Genomic DNA, 21,187 nt, shown 5'->3' on the forward strand with positions numbered 1-21,187 from the left:
TTTTTACGCCGTAATGTCAAGCACAGACTTGAAAGAAAATATCGGAGATGAAATGAGACAAAGAGATTTTATTGTTTCTTTTTAAAGACCGTCTTTGACGAAGTTTCTGAGCACACCAATCGATTTATGAGGGTCGATATTTTTGCGACCAAAACGTTTAGCGCAACTTGCATAGCAAAAGTAGAATTTTTTCCCACCAAAACAATATGAATGCGAGAAGTTACGCATGCGTCAGAGCTGGCTGGATCTGACAAAGTCATTCTTACAGGCGGTCTCTCTGCAAGTGCGCAGTTCATAGTGTTTTAGCGGGAAAAAGTTCTATACTTGTGCTATGCACGTCGCGCTGCACTTTTTGGTCGGAAAAAATATCCACTTTACCTAAGTCGACCGTCAAGAATCGATTGGTGTACTCAGAAACTTCATCAAAGACGGTCTTTAAAATGAAAACGTAAAAGTTTTTACAAATTCTAGAAAAAAAACTTGTTAACAACTAATAATAATAATAATAAAAAAAACACTAAAAAATTGTCTCGCAATTACCTTTAAATTCTATTCTATATTATTTAATTTCCATATAAGTCAAAATATTTACAAGATAACTTTTGGACAGCGTCATACTTACATGCGAATTTACCATCAGCGATTGACGCATTAAAAACGTGGCATATGGGGCGGAAAACGTAGAGTGAAAAACGCCAAAATAATAGGTATTGGAAGAAAACTATTACATAGACTGTTAAATTTCTGTACGTGCTCATTTTCCAGAGCGCTTTTCTACATATAAAAATGACACATTTGTCTCGCTGAGCACACTCCAAAACTGTAGACTAATTTTTAAGGAATTCTGGCACTTTCAAGTTTGTTTGAGTTCTGACTTTCAAAGTATAGAGGCGTAAATTTAGTGAACCATAAACATTGGGATTTATTTATTGGAAAGGAGAAGCAAAAGAAAAGTCGAGAGTTATAATTGAAATTGCACAACCATTTACTTAAGTTACACGATAAAAGAATGCAATAGGAAAGTGTATGCGCGTATAATATGATAAATAACAGTCTGGCTCAAATGTACAAAATGTATGTCAACTAGTGCTTACATAAATAGGCGTCAAGTGCTAAAAGGCTAAGTATCCAAAATACACGAATATATTCCGGAAGATCACAGCTGGAAAGTAAGAAGTAGAGCGGTGCTGCGGGTCAGACGGCGACGGAAAACTCTGTTCTCGAGCGCATCAGCTCTTCGGCCGTGAGCACTTGCACCACTTTGGAGCTCCTCCTGCTCTCCACCGGACTCGGCCGGTCCGGCTTGGACGCGATTGGCACGCACAGGTAGCTGATCAGTGCCGCCAGCAGCATCGAGAAGCCCAGCGCGGCGCCGCAGAAGATGAATCCGTTCTGCAGCGGCGGCGCCACCTTCAGGCACAGGTCCAGCATCCACTGCAGCGACGACGGAATTTCCTCAAAAGTCTGAAAACGTCATTATTTCATTTTTTTACTGCAGAATGTTCTATATTTGACGGTTTAAGCGATTGAAGAAAATTTTCAATTCAATTCCAATATCGAATTTAGATTAAATTTGGTTCAAAGACGGCGTTTGGTGAGAAAAATCGAGAAAAACAATATTTTTCCATCTTTTTAAAAACTAAAATGGAGTTTCCGTTCAATAATTATTTTACAATGATGTCGTGTTTTCCATTTAAGGATTTTTTTTGTTGTGGAATAAAATTTTTACCAGGTCAGTCCACACAATGGGAAGGATCATGTCACCAAAAGGAGCGATCCGCTTGACAAAACGGTTTTTCTTCAGCACAAGATTCGTTTGGATTCGCATGTGTCCGCCGATTGGAATGCCTAGTTTCTGAAACAAAATTTTCACATCATCAGAAAAACGTCCTGGAAGGTATGCAACCTCTTTACCTGCATGTCGAGCAGGTTGCATACTAAACCTTTTGCAATAATAATTATACTCTTACTACGTAAAAATTCTTTCCCATTTTCAGAGGAAGAAACAAACGTTTGATTTTAATGCACAGCCATGAAATGGAAGGTTTTCTAATTAATCACAAGCCTTGATTTCAGACCAGATTGCGAAGAATGGAAAAATAAATAATTCCTTTTATTTTAATCACTATTAATTATGGAATTCCTTTAAGAAAAAAAGATTCTTACTTGTTGGATAACGACGTAGGCCTCGTGCTTTTCTTTGTCCGGGCTGAGCCCTTCGATTTTGTCAAACAAGGACGGATCGGCGTGCAGGAAATGCGGGAATGAAGCTGCGGCGGGAATTCCTGGAACACGCATACATTGCCGAAAGCTTGTATTACAAGCAGTAACGCCTACAATGACGTGTATGGTTCGTTATTAGTATTCCACAACTGGCGAGCAGACGGCCTTAACCTGAGAACCTCTCTAAACCGACACACACTCCGCCGTAAAATTTTTTGTCCACTCTCTACAGTATGTGCAAATCACCAACTAGTTATGATTATGTATTTTTTGGTTGCTCTCTATTATTTAGTATTTTATTTTCAGAAATAAAAAAACATTAAAAATTTCGGTCAGCAAGCAAAACATTGGAAATTAGGTGCTAATGTTTTTTGCTCTGGTTTAAAATTTACAAATCCCAAAAGGACAAACATTAATTTCAGTGTCCCTGGAAAACAATAAAAAATATCATAACAAAATTTACAATGAATAATATTTAAAAACTTTCAAATTTAATTAAATCATCTACCATAATAACAGTCTTGGATGTCGGAGAGCCCGTCCTTGAGGGGGCACTTTCCCTTGTCGGCGGGCTTCTTCTTTCCGCAGTGGCAGGCGTGCTCGGGGTTGAGGGTGGCGTTGAACGCGTGCGCCGGAATGACGAAGCGCAGGCCGCCAGGGTTGCCGTTGACCTCGTCGGCGGGCTCGTCCCTCTCGAACTCGAGGCCCAGGGTGCGGCAGAAGCCCTTGCGGTACACGTAGAGCGTTTTGTTGCGCTGCACGTTGCGTTCGACGAGCACCCCCTCGGAGACGCCGCGCAACGGCTCGTCGCACATGCCGCCGCTCCGATTCAGCGAGTGCAGCATGCTCTGCCCGTTGTACGTGTCGATGTTCAGCGTCGTCGTGTTCATCGTCACGTTGTCCAGACCGGCGTCGAACATCTGTCAAAATTTAAAGCACACTGAATAAACGGCTCCAGATTTGGCCTAATTTCACAAATAATAAATGGTCATTTGACCAAGATTTTTCGCTTTCTCTCATCGTGATCGGATTTTGAGGAAAATTTCGATAAGTTGTTAAATTAATCGTGCATTTCAATAACGAAACAGTGCTCGCCGCTTGATAAGCATGCAAACATTTGAGCCGATTTCTCAGTAATTTGCATTTTACCTCTTCCCAAAATTTTTAGAAAATATTTTAGGTAGAGCTACATTTCTTTTTCAGAATATAGCACCACATTAAATCCTCTTTAAAGGTGAGAGCGTTCCAATTGCGTGTATTGTTGAGTAGTTGTATCGCAAAATCAGAGCATGCATGCACGAACCAGTTCACACTCAATTACTTGGGTAATTTGAAGTAATTGTTATCTATTAAATCAACCGATTAATTTCTCTGGCGTGAAAACATAGAGTTTTTTAACACCGGTAAATTGTGTAAATGTACACCATGTCAATCAAAAATTTATTTAAATGTTGTTTGGATTATATCAATGCTTTCAGAGTAACCTTTAATTTTTTAAATAGGTGACCAGTCGATGTTGTGTTCATATTGGAAATAAACTAAACCTTTAATTCCTGAACCAAATGGGACGTCGATTTAAAAATTAAGTGGTTTTCCAGATTGACCCACCACTCGATTTGTCCCGCCAACAATAATCGTGATCGAACAAAAATAGCATTTTTAAGTTTTGTAACTCGAAAGCAATGCTAGAAAAATATTTAGACTGGTGGCACATGTTAAACAAAAAATTTGAAACTTTGACTCACCCTGTCGAGAAGTCCGAGCTGTTTGAAGGTGACGACGTCCGCGTAGGCAACACTGGCAAGCCGAACGATGGGATCCTCGTAGCCCCAGAGGTACTCTTTCACCGACACTTGCTCGAAGGGCTTCGAGTCGATGTAGTTGACCAAAGTGGAGAAGCCGATTTGGATGAAAAAAGACTGGTCGGCCAATTTGGAGGCGACGGCCTGCGCAACGATAATAGAATCAAACTGGATTGTGCGCTCCTTTTGGTGCTCGCTCGCCGCTTACCAGCAGTGGAATGTTTGGAACGATGAGTCGGTCTTCAAGGCCGCGACCCTGTGAGGTGTCCAGCACCAGTTTCTCAGTCATCAGGGGCGAACGCTTCGGAACGTAGCTCATCGTGCCGTTCAGGTTGAATTTTACATCATCGTGCTCGAGAACCTCCCTAAATTTTAATACAAAAATGTTCATGCATTTCAAATGAAGCTAAGAAGAAATCGAAAATCTGCATTATTTCATTTCTCCGTGTCATTTTCGCAGAACAATTATGGTAAAATCACGAACGGATCGCAAAATTATAAAAATGACTTCGCTGAGCAGATTACCAAAATACGTTATTTAGTTTATTGAAATGTGACCACTCTTCAAGAGATTATGGCACTTAAATATTTTTCAAATTTAGATTTTAAAATTTCTGAGGTGTGTGGATCTTGACAAAATCGAAGTTTTCCGGAAATTTTTTATGTATGAGAGTCGATAGTCATCCTAATAAGCGTCTACAACCGACCAGTTTGCTCCATTTGCTGGTTAAATATTTATTTTTTTACTATATTTGCAAACTAAATTTGTTTTTTGTTTATTGCTAGTGCGAGCAAAGAGATTTTAACCGTTGCAATTAATTAGCAAGACTTTATTACAGCGGCAAAATTTGCGAGTACTCATTACCAGGTGTGCACAGAGAGTTGTTGTGACGGCCAGTTAGCGCCCGGCCGGGAATGCATACAGTCACACTTTTTAATGTCTGTCGAACATAGGCGATGACGTCAAGCGTCCATTGAGCAGCTAATTGACGCTGGCAAAAAAATCTGCGTAAACGCACCGCTTGGACAACAAAAGGATTTACGCCTCAGATTTGTTTGCGTCTCGTAAAAATGCGAAACAACAACAAGGAAGAGTGCGGGAAGTGTGCTAATTGCGCTTTTCACGCGTCCTTGGCTTTGATATTCGGTTGGGTAATAAAATGGAAGTGACGCGCACGGAGCAGGCTGCAGGAGGATGCTGTGTGTGTGTGTGTGTGGCAATTGCTAATTGACACGAGACGGGGGATCAAACGCGCGCGGCGACACAACACTCGAGTCCGCGTGCATCGATTACATTTTGATATACCCTTGCGTGCACAGACAGAGTGCACTTGAAATGAGGAGACATATTGTGGTGATATCATATTATTAATAACCGCAAAGCCAAGAGACAAAAGGAAAAACATTACAAAGCGGAATTGGAGAGAAATCGATGTCTTCGCTCTTGTAATTGCTTGTTGTCAGCGTCCGTCGTTGCTGTTTCAAAAGAGAACGTCTCGAGACAATAGACATATTCTTCTGCGTGCATTGCAAATTGATTGTAATAAAATTGCTGCCATTTGGATGCAAAATTACTATTTTTTTTAAAGGAAGAATGAAAAAACTCTGACGTTGCGGGGGAACAATTTGTTTTTAATACTTATTATTTGCTAAATCCACGACCCCGAAATTTAAAAGTCAAAAATTTTAATGAACCTCACAATTTAGAGAATATGAGTGGTCCATAAAGTTAGTATTTTTAGAACCTCCATTGAAAATTTTCTTGCTGGTAAATAGGAAATAGGAGTCAATTTTCAAAATGGCTACCCCGGGAAATGAGGAGACGAAATAATGTTTCCTAGGATGGGCAAAAAATGGTAATGACAAATGAAATCTGCCTTGCACCTAAAGCGTGTTTGGAAAAACAAGCAACATCCATGCTAAAGATCAAGTTCATTGTCCACATTTTGTCATTAGCCGTGATTCGAACAAAGGAGCAAAAAGCGCGAATCATCATCATCAGTGCGTATAGCTTAGTCACTAAATTACAGGTGCCCACAAATAACGAAGGAAGAATTCAGGAATTTGACTATGATAGGATGCGAACCTGTAGACGTAGGGGCCGACCTGCTCGAGCCTCAGCTTGACTCCTCCTTTGAGAAATTCGTCGGCGTTGGTCACGTTGAAGATGTAAACCTTCAAGAACACCGGCACAGGTGGCTTCAGCCACAAATTGAAGATGAATGAGCCCTCTGACATGGTCAAAACCTACGATTGATATTGTTCGTATTAATTGAAGTGAGTGAAATGTATGAGACGGTGAATTAAAGTGACAATGGGTCGCGCAGAGTCATCTGCTGACGCATATATTTATTTCGAATTATTCAAAGGCGTCTATACAAAATGAATCGAAAAGGTGATACGCAGAATCCTTTCAGCATTTACTCACATAGTTGACAACTGCGTTGAGGGGGTCTGCAAGGTACGTGACAAACGAAAACATCACTAGGGTGAGGCCTAGCGTCGTCAGACATATCATTACTGCAAGCAAATTTGAATATGATCATTTTTAAATTAATCCAACTTGAAAGCAATTGTGCAAAACTTTCAACAGGCATTGGATAAGATACTGTCGTTTATGTTCTGCTATTTTCATGTTGACAGGCGCGATTTTGTAATGCCGTTTGAATTTTGGGAATGGGCCAGGCGCTGGACAAAGACAGCACTCTGATTTAAAGAATTTTTAGACCAACATTATATTTATTGCGGGATACACATTCGTCCTTTGAAAATAAGAGTAAGCAGAGAATTTGCATGGAAAAATCAAAGTATATTGGATAATTTGATAGATGATATAATTTTGTGTAAAAAAAGTGTTTGCGTTTCGATATTTGCGTTCCATCTCATATTACTGACGATGATGGAACTTGTTTTAAATCCGCCTTCCAGTGAACAGCAAAAATGAATATTTAAACAAGTGGTGGTGTGACGCAAACACTGCCTTTTTCTGCCGTTCTCCAGCACTTATACGAAGAGAAAAATTAAAGAATAAATTTAATGGTGGATATATTGTCAAGCAAATTCCAGGGTAATATAAGGTGATGTCGGTTTGGTGTGTTAGAAAGTTGCATTGCAGCGCGAGTTGCATAACGTGCAATTGCCGCACTAACACTAAATTGTCATCCGACCACTAAGCAAGTAGTTTTATGGCTTCCATGGAAATTAACTTTTGTTTCTGTAATTATATAATTATGACAAGAGCACCTTACTCTCTAATCTTGGCGCACTCAATCACAATTGAGACAGGTCAGTTATATACTGCATTCGAAGCTAATCTCGCCTTGCTTAATCGATTTCTCTGGTTTCTACGTTTCTACCCTTGGATTTATTTTTATATGACCCTATCAAGGAATTATTTATTGCAGTGAGACTAACAACTGATGATTCACCTGCTTTTGTCTGACACCAGGAAAAAATATCAAATGCTGTTGAAACACATTTAATATCACCCAAGGCAAGCCATTCGATCAGGAATGGGAATAACGCATTTCCAGACCCACGGCGGCTCTAGGCTCTTGGATGGGAACAAAGTCGCGAGACAATGCTGATGAGAGCTGATTTATTTAATTGTAACTCATTAATATGTGGACACGCACGCCCGAGTGCCCTCCAGCCGCTGCTATTTTGATAGAATAAACAGCCTTGCTCTTCGCCGATTTCCTCTCTATGCGCCGCAGAGCGAAGTAATTTTTTGGACACTCGTTGTGCAATCATCGGAGCCTCACTCTAATCAAAACGCAATCTTGAAAAATGTCATTTTATTTTGTCGTTCGTGCAGATTTTTTTTTTAGCTTAGTTTTTAGTATTTAATTTTGAATTTCCCATGGTTAAATTCATTTGACACTCTTGTTGAAATTATCAGCATTAGAAATGAGTCGTGAATTCCGCCGCTACTACGAAGCTGCTGCGTGAGGTCAAGATCGAAGCGTATATTAAATGACAGCCTCGAAAAGAGCGAGTGCATCGTCGGCGTGGGGCCCACGTGGCCTGGAGCAGATCAAGATCAGTGAAATACAAAATAGAAAGGTGGCGCAAGAATGATGTAACCGCGCGAGAGTGAACTCGTGCAGCCACGGTCAATGTCAAGTTCCGTGCTGCTGACAAAAAGTTTTCGTCCGCGCGCGGGGACGCGTGTCGCGCATGCAGATGCGCCGATATTGTCTTCCTTTTTGTGGTCAAGGATGTGCTAATTGTTTCGCCGAGCCGCCGCTCAACAAAAAGGAATTCGACCGTTCGCACGTTACGACGCACTTAAATTCATTCTTTCTGTCAACCCAGTGTTTTATTGCCAGCAACCTCCCGGCAAGTGCGAGAGGTGCGAAAATTTTATTGAAAAATACAACGGCTTGCCGGGCGGCGCAAAGCTCAATCGCGGGCGCGAGCGCGTCTAATTTTGTTTCGAGAGAACTAGTCAAGGTGAATCGACAGTCACACCTGACACAAGTGGCGCAATAGACAAATTTCCTTCAAGCAGTGTGTGTGCTACTGAAAAGCTGACGCCTCACTATATTATTTTGTTTAAACATATTATTTGTTAAGTTAACCAAGATAGATAGATGGATGACCCTGAAAGGTTTTAGTGCGTCCCTGGAAGAACAAATGTCGTCGGCCAAGAAGGTTTTATTGCTTCTTCAACTTTAACAAAACTTATGTATGATTTTATGAAAAAAAAATTGGATTTTCATTTTTCCAACAATTAAAATTAATTTAAAAAAAAAATGATTTTTTAACGAGCTAAACGGTTTAAAATTTTAAAGGATAGTTTCTAACATTGTTTCAAGAGTCTAGGTTATTTCTAAGTGGCTTTGAGAGTTAGTAGCCAACTCTTCTTTTAAATGAAAAGACTACAGACACATTTTTGGCGATCGACCAAGCATCCGAAATGTGTCACTAAGACAGGAAATAGATTTTCAAGTCTCCTGCTGTTGCCAACACGACCATTGAAAAACGAATCATTGAATTACCATACAACTTCAATTAAAATACTTTTAATTGTTCTAATAATTCCAAATTAAAATAATATTTGGCGTAACTTGAGAAATAAATTAATCAGTCCGTTTAAATTAGCTAGACTCTTACAGTCAATAAACATTTATTAAAAATAAATTTTGAATAAGCAAAATAGACTAAACCTTGATTATCCTTTAATTAAATTCGGTGAAAGTAATTTCGCACGCTAAATACTAACCATGAGATTTTTAATTGCTTGTTAATTTTCACACAGTGTGATTGAAAACGATTTTCGTTTCTGCTATTGTTCCATGGCATGGCAACAAATTAGGAGCGACCGTGCATTAGGGGCGAATAACCGTTGATGCTCAATAAACCATGCTCGATTTACAAAGTGCTCCCGCGAAATCATTTTGAACTTTTAACTGGAGATGGCGGCCGAATAAATCAATAAATATTTTTGAGTAACTGCAAGCTGTAAATAAATTGGTTGCCGACTGCCCCAAAGCTGACCTGCCCTCTTGACATGCTGGATCTCGGCCGCGGACAATGAGAATGCGCGCAACAACCGCTCTCTGACTTATTGCCGCACTCGACTCTTTCTCCACCAAGAATAATCAGACATGAAGCGGAAAACGAGCGAGAAAGTCGAGCAAAAATTTCAGCACACCGTTCAATGAGTTCGTTTGGTATAAATTAGCGACTGTCTCACAGATTTAACGAGTTTTCAGTTTGCTTGTTCGCAAAAAATTGCTTTTCCTGCCACTCACGTGCTGCGCGCGTATGACTGGAAAGAGCAATTATTATTGCTGAATATTGATCTTATCTTAAAGTTGTCGTTGAAATACATATCACGTCGTAAACATTTATAATTAAAAATAAGTCTGGCTGTAAAATTTAGACGATTTTTGACAAAAAAAATGTTTATTTTTCTACTTTAAAATCGTCTTTTTTAACTGGAAATCAAATTGTTTTATTAAACAATTGATGAAATTATTATTTTTCCAGTACAATGTCAGATGTGGTCATGCAACAGGTGCCAAAGGTATTTTCAAAATTATTAAAAATCTCCTGGATGTTTGGAAGCAAAAATCATCGCAGAGTGAATTTCAAAGTAATAGTATTTTTTTCCTAAATGGCTCGAAGTTTCTGAGCACACCAATCGATTCTTGAGGGTCGAATTAGGTTAAGTGGATAATTTTCCGACCAAAAAGCCCAAAGCGACGTGCGGACTTTTTTCCCGCCAAAACAATATGAACGTATTTTAGAGAAGTGCGCATGCGTCAGAGCGGGCTGGATCTGAAAAAGAAGAAATTCGTACAGGCGGCGGTCTCTCTGCAGGTGCTCAAACCAACTCTCACGCATGCGCACCACTTGCATTTACGTTTAAATTGTTTTGGCGGGGAAAAAATTCGCACGTCACGCTGGACTTTTCGGTCGGAAAAAAATCTACTCTACCTAATTCGACCGTCAAGAATCGATTGGTGTTCTCAGAAACTTCGTCAAAGACGGTCTTTAAAGGAACCCCAGTTTTTGCAAGGAAAAAAGAGACAACCATCTTAAAATCTCAGCAAAAAAAAATAATTTTTCTAATTAAAATGAATTAGATAAATCATTCCCTTTTCACGATCAGATGATATTTAGCTAAAAGAATTGTTCTGAATTAATTTTTCCGTTTAATCGCGACGAGAAACGCGATTTTTCAGCGTCTCGTGCGAATGGCAAGCAACAAATGGAATTTAATGTCTCGTTTACCCAGTTTGCGTACCGATAAAGCTCACGTAGGCCGGCAGGTTGAAAATGAACTCAGACGGCCTTGAATGCGCGGCATCATTAGGCCTGCTCCTCGACTTTTTGCACTACTTGTCATTGCACCACGCGAGACTTTTAATTTAATGCACCGCCGGGCTCACGTTTCTTTCTCTGCCTCCGGTATATTCTAAGGAGATAGTTTCCAACTTTGGGAATAATTGATGGTGTTGAATTTTAACTCGACGATTATGAAATTCCTCGACGCCAGCTAACGAAGAGCCAAGGCAAACGCGAATTTGAGAGTAAACTGAAGAAAATCTTTTTTGTTGTTGTTGGGCGAGTACGCGCGCGGCCTTCTAGGTGGGTTCTTTCGGGAAGAAAATACGGAAGGAATTAAATTTAGAGAATGGAGCGTGCTCTTATCCTTATTATTATTGCCGAAAATTTTGACACGCAAGAAAAAATGCCTTTTACAAACCTGTCGCCCACGGTCTATAATTTTAATGTGAATATTTCTTGTAATTATAGTGACCATTGATGATAATTTCAAGATGATATGCGACTCGCTTTTCTCACCAAGAATGAGTCCTTGATTATTTAATTGCAGAGATACTTACACGCGTGGCGAATGCATCGTTTAGTATAATTAAATTTACTCTGTGTTGCACACCATTTCAATGACAAGTCACACCTTTATTTTGTTTAGTTAAAGCCACTCAAAATATTTTTATTTAATGAATAAAAGTGGATGGATGTATGTTTTACAAATCCTAAATATATATTTTTTAACTTTAACATTACTTTTATTCCAGATTTTGTATTTTTCCTTAGTATTGTACAATTTTAACATTATGTATGACTTTGAAATATTTGTATTTTTTTGTTAATATGAAATTATTGTATTTTTTGTGTAGTTTTTGGTCTTTACAAATATAATTGTATTTAGAATGGAGAATAAATTAGGAAAAGAGCTGAAAATTTCAATTTCTGAGAAATAATCGGCTTCACATTTTGCACGCTAATGAAGCGGTTTTTATTTCGCCGGGAGGGAAATTTACGAGATTTGGCTCATAATTCGCACGCCTTGGATAGATCGCGACGAAGCTTTCAACTCGGAAATATTTAAACGAGACTGTTTTTTCGTGGATTGCGAAATTCAACATTGTAAAATTATTAGAGTATGAAAAAGATAAAAATGAACTGGACCGAAGGTGTGACTTACCGTCACTTTTCATGTCTGACTCGTCGGCTCGTCCCTTTGTCACACACTCCAAATATTTGTATTTTCACACCGAGTGTCACGAGTTGTACTGGCGCGGTCCTCACCTAGCAAACGGCGCCAGTGGAATAGGCTCAAGCATTGAGCTTGAAATCAATTAAGATGCCATTAAAGTTTGGAGAGAAAAGCGCAACACACACACACACACACGCGCGTAACCGGTCCAAGCCCGAGGGCAAGGTCGTTGAAAAGCTTATTTTCGAATATTTGGAGCAAAAGCTGATGGTCGCAGATGTGGAATGTCCACTTTCCATTTCGCCGACAAGACTGACGTGAATGAAACGCTCGCGGTGCACGAGTTTGCCCTATTTTGCGTGTAAGTCGTAAACCCTCGTGATACCAAGCAATAAACTCCAACCTGCTGATTTTACACCGCACCACGTGCGCTTCACGCTTATCAGACGAGTGGTGGCAAACGAATTGATTGAACCAGTGCCAGCTGAAATGCGCAGCTAAAAATAAGTCTGAAAGAAACGACGCGCTTTCTTTGCCTCAGCGGCTTCAGCTTTCTTTTTATAATTTCTCAAAACGTTTATTTCATTTTTCTGGTTATTTCATTTGTTTCTAATTAGCATGGATGTGCTTAAAAAGACTATATTTTAATCGCGTTTTTTATATTTTTACGAGTTTTAATTTTTTCAGGAAAAATCCTAATTGAACTATCAATATTTTCAAAAATAGTTTTAATTAAATCAAAAAATTATCTTTTTAGTTAACTTTTGGCTTTAATTCTGTTAAATATTAAAAAATGGAATTATGTAATAGTTACATATGAAATATTTGAGAGTCAAATCTTTATTTGAGCGCTCGGGAGAAATTTTAAAAAGTCTCTGTTTTGATTATTCCTCACAAGGCAAATGAATGAAATGTAATTTTAATAAATAAGAGCCTCCATCACGGGCAGGATAAAAACAAAATGAATGTTGGCTGAACAGGTGCGCGTTCAAAAGTGCGAGATGGTTTGGCGGAGCGGGGCCAAGGCCAGAGCCCTAGACCCAGACTCCCCGCGATGGATTTCGCATTTCAAAAGTCCAGTGCGTGCAGAAACTTTTGTTTCCTGGACGAGCCCAGACGACGCGGCGGCTTAGGCTTTTTCACGGGCGTATTTATTTATTCTCGAGTTCCTTGTTGGGCTGCAAGAAGAATCTTGTTTCGTCCATAAATCGTTTATATACACTTGATTGTAAAAGACAAAAAGCGGCGGCAGCGTAGAGCCCGCGCCGAGAGCTCACAATTCACAAGGACGAACTGATTTTTTTTCTCGAAATAAATTGCGCGCTGCCTCATTAATACACTTCAGCCTGTGATCAGGAAAAATGTAAAGAAACGCAAGTCTCGTGAGATAAAAGCAGAATAAATAAAATAGAGGTTACGCTGGCTGCTTCAAGGAATTTTGAACAAGTTGACGCGTTTTTTTGGACAAAAAGCACATCATGTAAATGCGGTGAACACTTATATTTTTTGGTGTGGGCAAGGCACGCCAGTGTGGCTTTGCTTTGCTAATTGCAAAATCGTGTTAATTGAAAAAGTCACGCGTTTGCTTTCGAAAACGGTCTGCAGAAGAATCTAACAAGTCACCTATTGCTATGTTCAATTTTCAGCTTCTATATAATTAGAATCGTGTCTAATTTTGATAAAGTGGATTGGTAGAGGGCAACAATTGAAATTAATTTGAATTTTTAACTACAAGTTATGTTTTCGATTGAAAACTAAATCAATTCAGAACCGTGTACCAGTTAAATTGCCAGATTTCTCGAAACAGGGTTTGTCAATAATTTTTGGCTTGATTTCGATTCCTTTCGTCACGATCTATCCAGTGGTGAGTGAAATTTCCCTAAATAACGAATTAAATTTTTATTTTATTTTCGGTGAAGAAGACAGTACTCGCCGCTTGATTAGCGTGAGATGATCTTCTCACAAATTCAAACGCCATAACCTGGAAAAATGAAAAATCACTGTATAAAAAATACTCTTTTGTGAAAAATTAAACATCTTTTTCTCAATGATTGTCAATTTTGACAAATTTCATTTAATTTTGGAAAAAAAGATAATTAATTTCAGACAACAAGCAGATTTGCCGAAATAATTAACATTTTGATCTCGCCATATCAAGCACGGTGTTGACTCTTTCCGAGTGGCGAATGAGTGCACATGGGCTCGCGGGTTATATGTGAGAAATGCAACAGGTGTTCGATAGGACCTGCTCGCGGCCAGCGTCGGTTGCTAACAGGTAGTGCCGCCGATTTTCGTGCTGCGCTCTAGCAAGGCTAAAATTTGGCACTTTTGAAACAGATGAAAAAAATGCAGTTCAGCCGTCTGGATTGAAGTAATGCAAGCTGTTTGAAATTTTTTAACTTTTTGTGGACAGAGAGTGACTTGCAGATGACGTTGACATATGAATCCTTATTTATCATTATTATTTTATTATTGCAAGAGAGAGATGAAAGAAAAGTTCAGAGAAGGTTTCGCAACAGTAGCCGCGAAAATTGCAATTCAGTTAATTGCGTGCAACGTCAAAACATGACTTGGTTAATTTGATCCCAGCAACAACCCTATTTTTATTACATCGAGGTCGAGCAATGTCATATCAAAAAGGATTAAATTAGAAATAATAAAGGTAGAGAAAATGGAAAGGAAGAAGGTTTCAATAAAAAAATCAAAGTTTCAGTTTTCCTTTCATTCCTGACAAGAAAAATGATGCATGCAGAACGTGCTAAATTCTCTTTCAAAAAACCTCTCTAAAATCTTAAAATTAGTGAAAAAAATTAATTATTTTTTCAGTAAACGGGAGATTTGATCACTCCGCTGATTGTGAGAATCGATGATATAGTTGTAAATGTCATCTGTGCGAACAGCACATTGACCTAGCTTAGGAAACAGGTTTTTCTAATGGGAGACGTTGGATTAGAAAGGGCCAAGGGTACGTTCAGGGTTTTGCAAAAGGGCGTATATGTCATTGATAAAAAGACTATGTCCAGTAGCTTTTAATGGATGTTTTATTTACAGCGGCGTGTGGATTAGAAATCCAGTTTCCCACGGTTAGAAATCGGGATATTAAATACTTTTAGACTGCTGCATTTTGATAAAATAATATTTATTAATTTATCCTTTATTAAAAAAGGACTCAACCTTTTAATTCGAAGTTCCAAATTAAAAAATTAGAAGTTTGTTAAAAATCCAGACATTTTTCTGAGCAAAATGGATCGCATTGGTACGTACCTCTGAAATAGGATTTGTCGGAAAGGCTGGCGATGGGTCGGTCGGGCGCGTTGAGGGGCGCGATTTGTCGGTGCCACTCGCGGCACTTGGCGCACAGGCCGCAGCAGCAGCCGGGCTGCAGAGGCGACCGCATGTTGACTGCACAGACGAGACGCCGCGAGGACACGCGTGTATCAGGCAGGCAGGCAGGCAGGCTCCCCGCCGCGGCTAGCACCGTCCGAACGCCTCCCTCCGCCTCGTCTTGCCCATAGGCGGAGGAAAATCTGCCTCTTCTTGGTGTCGGCTTTTGTCCTTTTTATTTCGGGCTGCGCGGCGCGAGGCGAGTGTGTCAAGCGGCGGCTCGCGATTAACAAACGCATCGCGCTGCGGCCCTGCCGGAGGAGGCCGCGCCGCGCTCCGCACCGCCAACCGCTCGCCGCCAACACCAAATTCGCGCCTGCAAATGATGCCAATCCCAATTTATGGCCCGCCGACGATGATTTTTGCGTTGATAACTGTTTGCGTCGCTCGCGACTCGACCTATGCACGTGTCGTGTGATCGACCACCTAAATCTCGACGAATAATCTCTAAAAATATAGGGTTACAATTTTTCATTCAAATCAATTCGGTTTTACTGCCCCAAAACGAAGGATAAATTAGGCATTTGTAGGGTTAGCGAACAACCGCTGAATATTTTGAATAAAATAAGAGGCAAGAATAAACAACAAAGATAAAATACTAGACAAGTTAAAAACCTATTTTTGAATTTTGCATCGAATACTAGAAGCGACTACGGTTTACTTTCCTAATAATGATAAGAATTTACTGGTGCCAGAAGGGAGGAATTATTTTTGTATGAACTATCAGGAATTTTTGAAAAAAATAGGATTTAAAGAAGTAAACACATTTTCTAAAATAGAAAAAACACATTCCACGTCGATGCAAGCTGTTTTCCGGATTACTGCCATAAAAATTGAGGAACCAGTTTTTGTTCCACCAGCACAGTGAACAAAAACATGTCTACATGCGGCAGATAACCACGCACGAAAAAGCACTATCCGCCTTTGAATGCTTAACTGAACAGCACGTGCTGAAATAAATTAGAAAAAACTGAGGATTAAACGGTTGCCCAAAGTTGCAAATCTGGCAGTCCACCTGTCGAGTAAATTGGTGGGGCCGGCGACATCAGCGGCAGACCTTTACCAACACGGCGCATGCACGTGCGAATAGGCCACACAATGGATTGCAAATCGGTTTCTATTTTTGAATATTCTTGCCATTTACGTGACTAAATTTTTGGGCATTACTTAAATTAATTTTGACCGCAAATGGTAAGTCAAGGATTAACTGTGCTCGATTAAAATTTTTATTTAATTCAAAATTACTATTTTGGTTAGTAAAAAACGCACCATTCCTTTTGGATATAAAAAATTCTCAGGTTATACAGACTAGACTTTTATTTAAAATAATACAATCACAGGCAAACTGGAATTGAACATGCCTAATCAAAAAAAATATATTTTGTATTTAATGGGAGTCTAAACAGTTCATGAAGACCCACACAACTCCTCTATAGAACTCTTACCTGAAGAGAACAATGTCCTTTCTCAACCAAGAGCTTTTAATTTGTTTTTATATTTATATATAAAATAATTAAATTACGGAAAACAAATTTGCGGTCTAGAGAGTCGAAAGCCTTTTTTAAATCGAGAAAAAGAGCGTAAAGAGGTTTCCTGTTTACATATACTACAGATTCCATAGATTGAATTAAAGTTTCGACAGCTTTAATTGTAGATCTACCTTTGATGAAGCCATATTGATTATCTGGGATGAATTTAATAAGGCACGAGTAAAGTCTCTTATTTAGCATTCGATCAAGTAAATTATATAATGAAACTGAAATATTAATTCCACGATAGTTGTTAGTATCATCCGGACTGCCTTTATTCTTAAAGAGGTAAAATATGAGTAAGTCGTTGCCAAATTCATAGAAGCAAACGGTGGTATTCAAGATAAAAAAAGTATTTCCAAGCTATACAAGGTACAAACATGAAATAATGGTAAAAATCTTCATCAAAACCTTTTAATTTGTTAAAAAATCAATATACGCTTTAATGTAAATTCGGTCTGTATGATGAAAAAAATAAAATGCTAATCAAGCGGTTGAGCATCAGTTATGTCTCCTTAAATTGGAAAATTGCGATCTATTTCACAATTTAGAGATTTTTTTCTCCAACTTCATGCATCGTAGAATAGATTGCGACGATACCAATCGAAATCAAACGGAAAACCAATTATTTTTTTGGCACATTTCCAAATTAAATTTAAATCACTGGTCCTGATTTGATTGAGATTATTGCACGCAGTAAAGCAAAATTCCATGAAAAATTAATGGACCACTTTTCAGAGCTATATAGTTTTCATTTATTTTAGCTCCCTGTAAAGATCCTCTTTTACGAGTGTTCTCTGGGATAAATAAGTGCGCATTTCTAGCAGTGAAAAAGAATTATTTTGAAACAAATATGCTCGGCGGAGGGTCACTGATCACTGCTGTGACATTATCGCGACCTCGTGTTATTCTTTTGATTAGGCATCCATATATATCCATTATTTTTTTATCATTGAAAGATGTATAATAAAAACAGTTCACTCTTAAAAGTCAACACTACTTGTGATTTCACTATTTGTCTGGTCGTCAATATCGATGATTTCTCCCGTGAAACCTCGAGTGACCGCAAGAGAGGTCAACAGACATAATGGCTAGGATATTTCTCCTATAAAAAGCGCACTCCGCGTGTAAACACGACACACAAAGAGATAAGAACGTATATACAGATATCAAATGTGCAGCAATAATTCAAATCTTGCCGCCGCAGCAGAGCTATTGCATTAAAATAAAATATAAAACCTTTATTCTGCTCGCTAGCAAACTAAAGGGGAGAGCAGCAAAAAACTATGTGAGGAAATTGCAGCGTGCGCGGAGCCCTTGACACATGGACCTGCCGCCGCGACACGTGCAGCGTGCATTAAATCTGTAAATTGCAAGCACACTCAATCATAAATATCATCCTTACGTCAGTCGCAATTTGAAAAAATCGCGGAAATAACGCATCTCGAGTGTACCCTCGCGGCCTATTAGGAAACGGAAAAATGAATGCGATATATAGTTAGTTGTTTTTATTGTATTGTTTTTGCTGGGTGCCGTTTGATAGATCGCGTGAGGTGTTGGCTCATTCGTTATTCAAGTGCGACTGGAGCAAAGGTGACGCACGTACAGAATGATGATTGAATCGAGTGCGTAATAATACTTACTAGATACATTTAAAAATAATGTAAAAACGTGCGATGTGGACACAAGAACAACTGGAATTCACTGGAACTCAATGAGCAAAAAACAATTATGTAAATGTTCGTCGTTATTGTTTCTACTGAGACGTATTTTTGTGATGGAGAGTCATAGAACAATCTGGGTTTCAATCTGGAATAGCACGTAAAAATGAATTTAATTAATGGGGTATTTTTTGTGAAATTTATTTACGGTTTTAGAATGATGGATGTTTCACTCTCGTAATTTTTAAAGACTTTTTCCTGCTTTAAAAGTTAGGTCGACAATTTTGAATATTGCTATCTGGATTGAAATTTTTTCTGATTTGACGATGAAATTATTTTATTAATTATTCACTAAAGAGTTTGACTTTATAAATCAGAGGCTTCCTTGGAAAATTTGGAAAAGCTAATCAAATTTGCAATTTTTATCATAGAACCACGGTGTAAATTTCTTCATCCCAATTTTCCGGGAGAGCTGTTTTAAAAAAACAGCAAGTTTATTTTTTTAAATAACGAAAGTAAATTGATGCAAAAACAGCGCAAAATCCAACGTGTATTATTCCTCGATTTTATAATGCGCTCGCGGTTAAACTAAAATTGCTCAAATACGAAGATGTCTTTTTATTTCTGAAATTAAACAACTGGTCAGGCGCAACCAGTTCTACGACCTAAAGCAATTTTTATTCAAGACCAAATCTATCAAATGTGGTTAGCGAAAAAAAAATTCAGCTTAAATGTGCCCCTACCCCGTTTTGAAAGATCAGAGCAGAAGTGCAATTAAGTTGTAGCTCTTCATTTCCTACAGTAAACGCGTGTTAGTGAACGGTTAAAGTATAATAATTATTGCAATCAATTTTCCGCGGTGCAGCACTCTTGAATGAAACGAGTTCGTCCCTTTTAAAGACGTAAACTGCAAGAAAAACTCGAGTAGGTCGCGATAGAGAGTATGTCGCAGGGTCGAAAATGACAGAAGTAGAATATTTCCCGGCAATTATCCTATCCGTAAATGATGCTGCGATATCAAACGGCACGTTGTCAAGATTGATGGCAAATGAAGCCGGCGCGCGCGCGGTATTCCCGATGGCAGAACGCAATCTCCTCCGCATGTGTAGGTGAGTGAGGAAGAAACTGCGAAATGAACACGACACACATTTATTTGTTCAATCCTCTCTGCTCTGTTCACCGCGATTCAAGGCTGCGGAGTTAAGTAATTCCGATCCAAACCAACTTGATTTTTTTCCCTCTCGAAATAACACTGAACTAGAAACGTGTGCGTGTGTAAATTATTCTCTGTTCCTTCTCATACGCGGCTTTCGATTTCTGATGAAAAAGTAAAAATTATCTGAAATTATGTCATTTGTATCGCAGCAGCAGCAGCAGCAGCCTTGGGAATTAATCTCCAGAGTCGGTGCGCGCGCGTAATTTGAGTCTAATAGTTGTTAGTCGCATTTTCTTGTCGGTGCACTCTGTTGTACAGAGCCAATAAACAAATGCACTCTTGCTTCTCTCCAATTACCCGGTTTCTCATTCACTTCTCTCATGGTGCGTGCAGTGAACTTGTCTTCAAGAATTCCCAGGGCAAGGTGACATCATCTCGGACATAATAAGCGCAGGCAAAATCCTCTAGCCCCCGAGACCTCTTTAGAGCAGATATATATGATTGAATCCCATCCTGACGTCAAAACAACACACTTAATTGCATTTCAGTGCAACGGTTTGAAATCTCAACTCATGGAAAACCTCAAGTCACGCGTTAGGTGTAAAAAGTACTATAGGCAATGAAAACCATCGGGGATTCCCCCGCGACTTGCAAATTAAAAAATGATTTCTTTCTCTGACCCTGCAGTAATAATAATATGATTCTATTGTCCTCTTTTTACTGAGATGCGTGGCTGTCGGAAATTTCCAAAGGACTTAAAAGGTCAGACAACGAGACAACGGATTTTTTATCAAGCTCAAATCGGCTCTATACGTTCTAAAAGTTTCTAAATTGTTGCTAGACCATCTAAATGAAACAAAAAATGGATAAAATTTTGTATTCAATTTGAGTCCATTGATTTAAATCTAACACATCTACTAAAAAGTCCGTGCATGATCAACCGTATTTTCAGGCTCATAGCTGAGATTTTCGCTGTCATTTGGATGTGTCGAGCAGAGATTGAAAAGACAAATTTAAAATATATATCGTCCTGGTCCCGGCAAAATTATTGCGAATCTTTCAACTAACACCCAAATTTTCATTGTCGAATTGCAATAAGGAAATTCGCGTTTGGTTGATGACAGTTGCGCAATTTTACCGGGACCAGGACGAATATACTCGTCTCAGAAATGTCTAAAATATTTCCTTAAACCGAAATTTTCAGTAGCAGATTAAACCGCAATGTATTTTAAAATGATGAAAATGGCAGACTGCGTGAACTACCGCCTTTTTAAAATAATAAAAGTCTTTTCAAATTGATGCTCGTGACTTGGATGATTTGTTTTAATGTAGAAGAGGCTTTTTCAGGTTCAGGTTTTTTCCTTGACGTCAATCAAATGATTATTTTAGCAGAATTTGAGTTTTTTGTGGGGAAAATATCAATTAAATTTGGATAGGTTTGGAATAAGAATGCGAGA

At 38.9% G+C, this 21,187-nt stretch overlaps 1 protein-coding gene across 1 annotated transcript; it reads right to left on the reverse strand.

Moving 5' to 3' along the window:
* Positions 1-961: 961 nt before the first annotated feature.
* LOC135941208 (lysosome membrane protein 2-like) lies at positions 962-15,526 on the reverse strand. Its single transcript, XM_065486554.1, has 9 exons — positions 15,265-15,526; positions 6,454-6,545; positions 6,112-6,272; positions 4,234-4,390; positions 3,969-4,169; positions 2,732-3,143; positions 2,167-2,285; positions 1,730-1,855; positions 962-1,464 (listed from the first exon to the last, which is right to left on the reverse strand). The coding sequence occupies exons 1-9, from the start codon at positions 15,395-15,397 to the stop codon at positions 1,195-1,197; spliced, it is 1,671 nt and encodes a 556-aa protein (XP_065342626.1). The 5' UTR covers positions 15,398-15,526; the 3' UTR covers positions 962-1,194.
* Positions 15,527-21,187: the final 5,661 nt, after the last annotated feature.

This window comes from Cloeon dipterum, chromosome 1 (assembly GCF_949628265.1).
Source record: "Cloeon dipterum chromosome 1, ieCloDipt1.1, whole genome shotgun sequence".
Classification (NCBI taxonomy): Eukaryota; Metazoa; Arthropoda; class Insecta; order Ephemeroptera; family Baetidae; genus Cloeon; species Cloeon dipterum.

Excerpts from the sequence above, each read along its gene's own strand:
- LOC135941208 (XM_065486554.1), bottom strand. The coding sequence starts at position 15,397 with ATGCGGTCGCCTCTGCAGCCCGGCTGCTGCTGCGGCCTGTGCGCCAAG. Across the intron at positions 6,546-15,264 it reads CGACAAATCCTATTTCAGAG|TAATGATATGTCTGACGACG; the intron begins GTACGTACCAAT and ends ATTTGCTTGCAG. Across the intron at positions 6,273-6,453 it reads TCAACGCAGTTGTCAACTAT|GTTTTGACCATGTCAGAGGG; the intron begins GTGAGTAAATGC and ends TATCAATCGTAG.